The 11,373-nt window shown below is 33.3% G+C and overlaps 1 protein-coding gene across 1 annotated transcript; it reads right to left on the bottom strand.

The window, feature by feature from the left end:
• Positions 1-2,500: 2,500 nt before the first annotated feature.
• Positions 2,501-7,880, bottom strand: LOC110910280. Its single transcript, XM_022154973.2, has 2 exons — positions 7,504-7,880; positions 2,501-4,468 (listed from the first exon to the last, which is right to left on the bottom strand). The coding sequence occupies exon 2, from the start codon at positions 4,421-4,423 to the stop codon at positions 2,651-2,653; it is 1,773 nt and encodes a 590-aa protein (XP_022010665.1). The 5' UTR covers positions 4,424-4,468; positions 7,504-7,880; the 3' UTR covers positions 2,501-2,650.
• Positions 7,881-11,373: the final 3,493 nt, after the last annotated feature.

The raw sequence follows: 11,373 nt of genomic DNA, 5'->3' as shown, positions 1-11,373 counted from the left end.
CGAAACACAAACTATTTACATTACAATCCTAGTTTAAGGTAATATTAATGTTTTAGAACCAAATATTTGTTTGGTTTTACTTTTTGGTTTAATATTATTCGGTAACTGATTATTAGGTCACAAACTCACAATCAGTCAACTGCATTAATGATTCTATATGCTACTTTTAATACTTGGACCGTGTCCTTTATTTTTTTTAAGGTAAACTTCATTAAAAAAACCGGTCGGTTACGCCCAAAAAAACGCAGGACCGCACTGCACCAACTACAAAATATACAAAGGATAATTACACAATTCTCTCCAAATAATGTTTCGATATTTAGATCTATATCTAGTTGCTGCAGCAACATGCTGGACCCTTTGGCGGATTCGAAACAATCTAATCTTTAATCAGAAAACAACACACGTATCAAGGGCGGTCGGAGATGTCAAGGCACTCTCTTTTTTATGGATGAAAGCAAGGGCTGGAAAAATGGAGCTGGTTTGGAAAGAATGGGGCAAATTTAATTGTTTCATGTAATAGTTTTTTGCTTAGTTTAGTTAACTGTTCTTGTTCCCTATTCTTCTTTTTTCCTTAGTGTACTGTACTATTGCCTGTAGCACCTTGCTAAGGCTTTTGTCTTCAATGAATTGCCTTTTTTCAAAAAAATTTAGATCTATATTTTAACCAAAGAAAAACTAGAGACCTCACCTCCCAAAAAATCTCTTCCCTATTCTATATGCTCCTTTTAATACTTGGACCGTGTGCAAAGGGTTGATTTTCGAGACATGCACGTTATTTTGCATAGGTTCATCATCGTATTAGTTGTTGGCCTATGTTTCCCTAGGCTTCCTCGTACATTGCTGATTGTGTATGTAACCCAAGTATGTACGTGTCGAAGCCATGCATCATCGGTTGTCCCTTTCTCCGATATGCATACGTGTCTTTGACTTTCTCATTTTCTCCAACAAAAAAATTCAATTACAATGTGTGTATAGATACTGCATTTTACAAATAAATGTGACAAATTAGAGTTCATCAACGGTAGTTCGTTCTTACGTTTTTTAAGACCCTAAACGAATTACGAAGTAAATGTTCTTTTACAAAATTATCATTTTCAACATATTTAACAACAAAACCATTCTTCTTTACCCGAGCTTGGGACCGATAATTATAAGCTAAAAGGTGTATAATTGGCGAAGTTAATTTTTTTCCGCCTTTTTGTATGACTAGTTTCAAAGTTTCGGATTCGATTTGACATTGCTAAAATAAATCAATTTAAGAGATTAACAATCAGCCCTAGGTGGATTAATTTAACAAATTTGAAGTGTACCTGAATTATTTTGTACAAATCACAAAACCGAGTCTTTGGGTTCCAAACTGAGTCAGCTACAATATCAAATCGACAAATATATTGTTTAGGGCTAGAAAGCAACACGACCCAGTACTGAGATGAATTGAGTACATAATGTTTCGAAAATACATGAATGTGGATTAATTTAACAGAGTTGAAGTGTACTTGGATATTTCGCACAAAACCCAAATCGCAAAACTGAGTCTTTAAGTTCCAAACTGAGTCAGCTATATATCAAATCGACGAATATATTGTTTAGGGCTAGAAAGCGACACAAGCCAGACTCAGATGAATTGGGTACATAATGTTTCGAAAATACATGATTTATGTGGACTAATTTAATATAATCGAAGTGTAGCTGAATTATTTCACACAAATTGCAAAATTGAGTCTTTGAGTTCCAAACTAAGTCAAGTACAATATCAAATCAAAAATCGCACAATAAAGATCCAAACTGAGTCACAAATCGTAAAACTTAGTTTATGTTTGAGGGTTTGAGAAATTGAGGATTATATATACTGATTAATATGTATAATCTAAAATTGAAATAGTCGTTTTACTTGTGTTCATTCGAGTTTGAGATATGATTCATGATTACCCCAAATATGAATTCTGAAATCCCTAAAGTATGTCCTACGACCCTAATTTGCCAATGATTCCATCGTGGTTACTCAAAAGACGTCGCAAATTTTAAAGTTTATGAATTAGCCGCCCATCTTTCACGTTTCTTTATGATCTGCAACTTGGGTTCAAGGCCCAGCTCAATGGGCTTAAGACCCTAGATACAGGCCTAGGCCACCAAAATTGAAAGGCCTCCAAATTCCTTACATGTTATACTAGGCTCATATATGCAATATTACACTAAGAAATTTGGAGGCCTTTCAATTTTGGTGGCCCTAGACCTGTATCTAGGGTCTTAAGCCCATTGGGTCGGGCCTGGAACCCATATTGGTTGACTTTTCTCCAAACCAAACCGGCCAAGTATGTTGCCTAACTTTTTTTTGAACGGCCAACAAAACTTTTATTAAAAACAATACTGGTTCAACAACTGTTAACCCGGCAAGATTACAATGTCCAGAATATGTTTTTGTCATCATGAATATTAGTATATTAATAAACTTAAGTGTTACACCGATTAAAAAAAAAAAAAAAAAAAAAAAAAAAAAAAAAAAAAAACCCTAAGTGTTAACATGCATTCAGTATTAAAACATGATTGATACAAGAAGCTCAACCAAACTCTCAAAGGATCACCCTCTTATGATCCCTTTTAGCTATCTAAATTTCAATTCTTACACACACTACTAACTCTTCATTCATCAATCTTCCATTTTAGCTCCTGTTGTTTCCTCCATTGCGGCCCGAAGAAGCTCTTCGGGGGTCGCAGCAGGGTCAAGATCCCAACACCCATCCGGCAGATTAAGCGCTTGACCTCGGAGCAAACACGACGGAACTTGGTGTGAAAACCGAAACATTTCCCGCCTCGGGATCCAACGGGACGCGATCTTGTTTGCGTCCCGCTGGTAAACTGTTTTGTAACCTTCTAGTTTCACCAATGGTGTTACGCAGACACCGAGTTCTTCGGAGTAATCATCGACAATTTCGACCATTTCGTATTGATGTATCACTTCCTTCGGCGTCTTTTGGTTCCAGTTAACGGACCAGTTTCGATACACGGCCCAAACGTCGCCACTTTTCGGGTATATTTTAACACACCCGCCTCGGCCCGCCTTTTCCCGACTCAAAAGATGCGAAAAAATGTTGACTTGGTCAACGATATCCGAATGGAAGACGCGGAAGCTTCCGCATGATTTAGTGAACCCGGATTCGATCCATTTTACAGAACCGAATTCGGTGTCGGTTTTCGAATTGAAGTAACTGATGTGTACTTGAAACGGGTTTACCGAGATGACCTCGCGGATCAGACAGTAAAGACGTGGCATACCGTCTTCTTCATCGTATATAGCCCATATTTGCTTCGGTTTGAATACTTCCTCCGATCTATCCGTGTCGAAATCATGAAAATCCGGGTCCGGAACCGTTATCGGCATCGGGCCCGTGCTCGTTTTATTTACCGTTTTCCCGTTCTTTGAAGTTAGTTTCATTTCTTCTAACTTACACCGAATCACCAATCGGGCTTTATCGATTAACAACTTTCTAACGTCCAAAACCGGGGCTGGCGGGTACCAACGCGTAGATGTCTCATTAATCACATTCCCATTCGGTACCACCGAATTCGGGTCGGTTTTAAACATCAATCCACCATTCGGGTTCTGAGGCCCGTTAACTTCTTCAACCCTTCTATTCTTAGGACGTCTACCGAGCCTCGCATTCGGTTTATGAACAACATTACGATCCGTCGAATTACTCCATTGAAAAGATAAATTGCCCGTATATTCGGGCCCATGATTTGAATGAAAAACAGACGACCCGTTTAACCCGTTTGGTATATAACTACCAGAATTAACGTCATACGTATGATTCGCATACCCGTTACCCTCAGCAGTATACGACCACGGGCAATACGTCACGGGAGCGGCCCCCGTCTCAACCGCAACAAAAACCCCGCGACAATTCTTACACGAAAGCCGTTTATTAACATACTTCCTTAAATACTCGTACTGCACACGACACGACGTGCAAACAGTCCAAAACGTATCGAGTTTAACAGACTGCGAAACCGTCGCAACAAACTGACTATTTCTCCTCACATCATAACAGTTTCTCTTCGAGCTATCCGATAACACAGTCCACGCCTCCGAAACAAGCTTAAACGCCTCATCCACACCAACTGTCTTATTCTTATCCGGATGCAGCAAAACCGCCAATTTCTTGTACTGTTTCTTCAAAACCGACCGATCGGCAGACGGGGTTAATCCGAAAACAGAGTACAGATCGATCTCACCGTTAACTTTCTTCTGTGCAGCGGCGAATATCTCGAACGTAGCCACCATTTGCGACACGCCTTCGAGTTGCGGGCAGATCGATTGCGCTTTTAACGCGTATTGTTTCGCACCCACGAAATCTTTAACTGCAAACAGCTTCTCTGCACTCTGTTTTGCCCTAATTGCTTCTTCTACATTACAATCCATCTTGCTTTAAAACTATTGAAAATTGGATCTTTAATCACTACATATCTGTTCAAGTTTCATATAAAATATCAGAAATTAACCACCAATAACCCAGCTAATTTCCCCCAAATTATAAAAAAAAAAAAAAAAAAAAAAAAAATCAGTCAACAAGATATCAACACAGTTTAAATTATGTAAAAAAGATTAAAACTTTATGAACACTAACCAAAATGCAAACATAATTATCAATTAAAACAATAAGATCACATAAAAAATCAAACAAATTATCAAATTTCAACAATTTATAAACCCTAAAAGTGAATAAAAAAAATTCAGTCAACAAAATTCATTAAAAAGATTAAAACTTTATAAACACTAACCAAAATGCAAACATAATTATCAATTAAAACAATAAGATCACATAAAAAATCAAACAAATTATGAAATTTCAATAATTTATAAACCCTAAATGTGAATTAAAAAAAAATTCAGTCAACAAGATTTCAACAGAGTTTAAATTCATTAAAAAGATTAAAACTTTACAAACACTAACCAAAATGCAAACATAATTATCAATTAAAACAATAAGATCACATAAAAAAATCAAACAAATTATCAAATTTCAACAATTTATAAACCCTAAATGTGATAAAAAAAAATTCAGTCAACAAGATTTCAACAGAGTTTAAATTCATTAAAAAGATTAAAACTTTATAAATACTAACCAAAATGCAAACATAATTATCAATTAAAACAATAAGATCACATAAAAAATCAAACAAATTATCAAATTTCAACAATTTATAAACCCTAAATGTGAATTAAAAAAAATTCAGTCAACAAGATTTCAACAGAGTTTAAATTCAATAAAAAGATTAAAACTTTATAAACACTAACCAAAATGCAAACACAATTATCAATTAAAACAATAAGATCACATAAAAAAATCAAACAAATTATCAAATTTCAACAATTTATAAACCCTAAATGTGAATAAAAAAAATTAAGTCAACAAGATTTCAACAGAGTTTAAATTCATTAAAAAGATTAAAACGTTATAAACATTAACCAAAATGCAAACATAATTATCAATTAAAACAATAAGATTACACAAAAAATCAAACAAATTATCAAATTTCAACAATTTATAAACCCTAAAAGTGAATTAAAAAAATTCAGTCAACAAGATTTCAACAGAGTTTAAATTCATTAAAAAGATTAAAACTTTATAACACTAACCAAAATGCAAACATAATTATCAATTAAAACAATAAGATCACACAAAAAATCAAACAAATTATCAAATTTCAACAATTTATAAACCCTAAATGTGAATTAAAAAAAATTCAGTCAACAAGATTTCAACAGAGTTTAAATTCATTAAAAAGATTAAAACTTTATAACACTAACCAAAATGCAAACATAATTATCAATTAAAACAATAAGATCACACAAAAAATCAAACAAATTATCAAATTTCAACAATTTATAAACCCTAAATGTGAATTAAAAAAAATTCAGTCAACAAGATTTCAACAGAGTTTAAATTCATTAAAAAGATTAAGACTTTATAAACACTAACCAAAATGCAAACATAATTATCAATTAAAACAATAAGATCACATAAAAAAACAAACAAATTATCAAATTTCAACAATTTAAAAACCCTAAATGTGAATTAAAAAAAATTCAGTCAACAAGATTTCAACAGAGTTTAAATTCATTAAAAAGATTAAAACTTTACAAACACTAACCAAAATGCAAACATAATTATCAATTAAAACAATAAGATCACATAAAGAATCAAACAAATTATCAAATTTCAACGATGTATAAACCCTAAATGTGAATTAAAAAAAATTCAGTCAACAAGATTTCAACAGAGTTTAAATTCATTAAAAAGATTAAAACTTTATGAACACTAACCAAAATGCAAACATAATTATAAATTAAAACAATAAGATCACATAAAAAATCAAACAAATTATCAAATTTCAACAATTTATAAACCCTAAATGTGAATAAAAATAATTCAGCCAACAAGATTTCAACAGAGTTTAAATTCATTAAAAAGATTAAAACTTTACAAACACTAACCAAAATGCAAACATAATTATCAATTAAAACAATAAGATCACACAAAAAATCAAACAAATTATCAAATTTCAACAATTTATAAACCCTAAATGTGAATTAAAAAAAAACAAAAAAAAATCAGTCAACAAGATTTCAACAGAGTTTAAATTCATTAAAAAGATTAAAACTTTACAAACACTAACCAAAATGCAAACATAATTATCAATTAAAACAATAATAGCACATAAAAAATCAAACAAATTATCAAATTTCAACAATTTATAAACCCTAAATGTGAATAAAAATAATTCAGTCAACAAGATTTCAACAGAGTTTAAATTCATTAAAAAGATTAAAACTTTACAAACACTAACCAAAATGCAAACATAATTATCAATTAAAACAATAAGATCACACAAAAAATCAAACAAATTATCAAATTTCAACAATTTATAAACCCTAAATGTGAATTAAAAAAAAAACAAAAAAAAATCAGCCAACAAGATTTCAACAGAGTTTAAATTCATTAAAAAGATTAAAACTTTACAAACACTAACCAAAATGCAAACATAATTATCAATTAAAACAATAAGATCACACAAAAAATCAAACAAATTATCAAATTTCAACAATTTATAAACCCTAAATGTGAATTAAAAAAAAACAAAAAAAAATCAGTCAACAAGATTTCAACAGAGTTTAAATTCATTAAAAAGATTAAAACTTTACAAACACTAACCAAAATGCAAACATAATTATCAATTAAAACAATAATATCACATAAAAAATCAAACAAATTATCAAATTTCAACAATTTATAAACCCTAAATGTGAATAAAAATAATTCAGTCAACAAGATTTCAACAGAGTTTAAATTCATTAAAAAGATTAAAACTTTACAAACACTAACCAAAATGCAAACATAATTATGAATTAAAACAATAAGATCACATAAAGAATCAACCGAATTATGAAATTTGAACAATTTATAAACCCTAAAAATGAATAATTTACTTTTTACTCACCTGGATCTCAAATCAGTCGGTGGATATGTTGCAGTTTGCTTCAGATCTCAGATAAATGAAAGTGGGGTGAAAAATTTAATAAAATAAAAATCAAAAGTTACAAACTTTATATAAATTGGGGGATTATTATTATTATTTTTAATAATAATTTTAAAGTGAAATTCAAGATTAGGGTTTTGAAAAAAGGGGGAAAATGTGAAGATTCCGTCAAATCGCCGACCACAAAAAATGAATGAAGGTTTAAAAAATATAATAAAAGAATAAAATATGTGATGAAGATGTATAAATAATGTGTACAGTACAAGTGTTAACTTTAAGCAAGTATTAGTTTATGTGATTAAAGTGCGCGGGTGGGTGTGATGCGCACCCACATTGGGTTGGGTTTGCTAGTTGCTCATTGGCTAAGGTTATGTATGGGTATGGGATGGACCCATTTTAAGTCTTTTGACCCGAATGTTTGGGACAACATATTCGCCCATGGCTCTAGATTCACCAACATGGTTGTACTTGTAAATGGGAAGTAGTGAAAGTGACATGACACTATGAGCTTGGGTTTATTCTAACTATGTTTAAGTCGGTTTCCGACTTTCCGGTTAAACCTAGGCAGGGGCGGATCTAACTTTTAACAAGGGGTAACCCACGTTGCCTTTGATACTTCGACGGTAATGTAAATTTAGTGTGAATTTTGGAAAAATTTGACGTTTTTTCGATTTCGTTACCTCTTTTCTTTGAAACGTCGCCCCTATAAGGATTTTCTAGATCCGCCACTGAACCTAGGAACATGTGTTAGATGGTTCGTGTTTAGGTTAATATGATGGGTGGACTTGTTAACCTGTTTGCTTTTACTTTTTTTTTAAATGTCGAAATTTCTATATAAAATATAGAAAAACGGGCCTACGAAAAACAGAAAACCCGACATTTACAAGTTGCAAATTTTTTATCTACTAGAGATCTAAAGAAAAGAGTTTTCTTTGATTAATTCCGCCATTTGGTTGAACTGAATTTGGTTCCCGGTTAAAAGTGCTTTCGTTTCTTGCCTTCCAAATCTCCCACGCCGCAACTTGTAAAACTGCTATTTTCTTCCCGCCGCAACCTGATTGTTTTTATGATTAAAAAACAAATGTTTTCTCTGCTATGACTTAACCATATTGGTATGAATCTGTTGTGGTGGTCTGACAAACCCCAAGAGTCCAAGACCACTTGATTTACTTTAGGATACGTGATTTATCTCCCATATTGGTCGTGGGACTGGTCGGTGGGGGATGCCTAGTGGTGACGTTCACCAATTTATTATTGGTTTTTTTAATTAAAATAAAAAAAGCACTTAAAATGACTATTATACACTTCATTTAAATGAGGAAAACGATAAAAAGGTGAGAGGTTAACAAAAACATCTAACCCAGTTTGCCATTTGGATTGAAATGACAACAAAAATGAAACCTTATGGACCCATATACAAAAAGTTTCATTTTCAGACTGAAGTGGCAAAAATAACCTAAACTCATGGACCATTTTGCCGTTTACTCTTTGTATTTTTAAACAAAGTAACACCATAAATTTTCGGAAGATGACACCTAAATGAAAGGGTATCACAATCTAATACAACCAGTTTCCTTGGTTCAGTGTTACTCACTCACACTTGTTTAGAGATTAACAAATCCTTTTTTAGGAACGCAAACCGGTTTTGACTTTCACCGGTATCAAGTCAAACCGGTTTTGATTCCACCCTGGTCTGGTCAATTTGAAAGGCTGGTTTTGTTTCGGTTTCGGTTTGTAAACCAGTTCTTTCACGAAGATTTAAAAAAAATAAGCCAAAAAGAAAAAAAAATTACAAAAAAATATGACTTTTTTTACTTTTTTTTATAGTTTTCTAACTCTTTTAGATGTCTGGCCATTTAGTTAAGTCATTTTTTTTTGGTTATAAGTTGGTTAGAGAAAAGTAATTAGTTCACTTTTAGGCAGATACTAATATCTTTCGAAAATATACAATGCAACTCAATTTTAAATGTGTTCATCTCTACGTTTGTCACCGCGTGGGTTGGAGAGAAACGCCCAAGTCATCACCCCAGATGGGCTTGGGTTTGGGCGTGGCCCCTTGGACGGGAGTTTAAGGCCGGGCGTGGGGCATGCTAGCAATCCTATGTGGCCGGCTCTTATTGGCTTGTTGGCTAGGGCATAGCGGGCCATGTTTAAATTTTAGATTTTTTTTTTAATTTTAATACACCTGGCCAAGCCACGCCGGGCTAGCCACGCCTTGCCATATCCCTTTGAAATTGGCTTTTGGTCTTGGGTGCCCCATAGTCCACGTGTCGCACCATGCCCCCAACCCACGCCCCACCATACCCCACGGTCTAATACAAAGCCGCTATTCAAACTAATATGGCAAGAAACTATTAAAATCGACCCACGGAAACATGAACAACTTTGTAATACAAAACCGCTATTCAAACTAATATGGCAAGAAACTATTAAAATCGACCCACGGAAACATGAACAACTTTGTAATACAAAACCGCTATTCAAACTAATATGGCAAGAAACTATTTAAATCGACCCAACTTGCCGGTTTGGGATCGGTTTGTCGTTTGCAAACCATACTTGAAAACTAGTCAAACCATACCCAAACCCAACATGCCGATTTAGGCGCTTAACAAAGCTAGAATCAAGTCATTAGCAACATGACTTGGCCAGACCCAATAAAAGCATCTTGGATACATAAAATAAAGAAACAGGATGACGCCAGTAAGGGTGCAAACATGACCCGACCTGACCCGACCCGATTATGTTTGTTTTCATACACTACTCAAAGTTAAGGCTCTATTCTCCATCTTAATTCCTCTCAGCAATCATGAATCTGCTACAAACGCATAAACTTTCTACTCTGCTTCATCCCACCATATGTTGTGGTGTCGTTTTGTAACGCCCCAAAACCGAATTACTAATTTGCTAGTTTGTTATCACATTTAACAAAAGGGGTTATAATAACTAGGTTAGTGAACCTAGTTAAATGTCTAGCAAATTAAGTAAAGGATTGAAACTTGTGGCAACTATGATGGGTAATAAACTTGAGGGACCAGGTTTGCCAAATTTTGAAACTGAATTTAATTAAAACAAAGATCTCACACACACAAGGTGGGTGTGTGCGTGAGAACGACCAGGAAAAGGAAGTGAGGGGTGTAAACCCTAACCCTCAAGAAACCATCAAATTGAAGAAGGATTTCAGCCTAAGCTAATGCATGAACTCGTTTTCTTGATGATCTTGCCCTATCAAACATGTGGTAAGTTGTAATTTATGATTTGAGGATCTTGCTATGAAGTGGGTTATGAACCATCCATGAAATTGCACGAAATTGATCATGTACATGTGTTAGAATCACCATATAGAACATGAACTATGCAAGATTCTAAGTATTTTGATGATTTTGATTGAAACCCACTTGTAGTAGTGAAGATGATGATATGGATGATCATACATGTTTAATTGTTGAGTAAGATTCATGTATGATGTTGTATGTAATGAGTAATTGTTAGTTAAATTGGGTATATTATGAGAATTATATGATTCTAGTGGAACTTGATGATCTTGATATGAACTTGTAATATTATGCATAAAATACTTGTACATTAGGCTTAGAAAGTATTACGCACACCAAGTGTTTGATGAAATGTCTAAATGGAAATGATATGTGAAATTGTGTGCAAGTAATAGGTAATTATATATAGAACGTGATAATAATGTGTTTGATAGTAAACTAACATGAGATGTGCGTTTTAGATATAATTCATGCGGAGGGTATGTCGAAATGATGTTGGGTTAGCTAAGTATGAGTTAAGGTGTTAGTTGTGAAGACATGAAAACGCTAGTGTGGA

This window comes from Helianthus annuus, chromosome 15 (assembly GCF_002127325.2).
Source record: "Helianthus annuus cultivar XRQ/B chromosome 15, HanXRQr2.0-SUNRISE, whole genome shotgun sequence".
NCBI lineage: Eukaryota > Viridiplantae > Streptophyta > Magnoliopsida > Asterales > Asteraceae > Helianthus > Helianthus annuus.
Note: the sequence above shows the minus strand (reverse complement) of the source record. Positions and strands in the feature narration are given on the sequence as shown.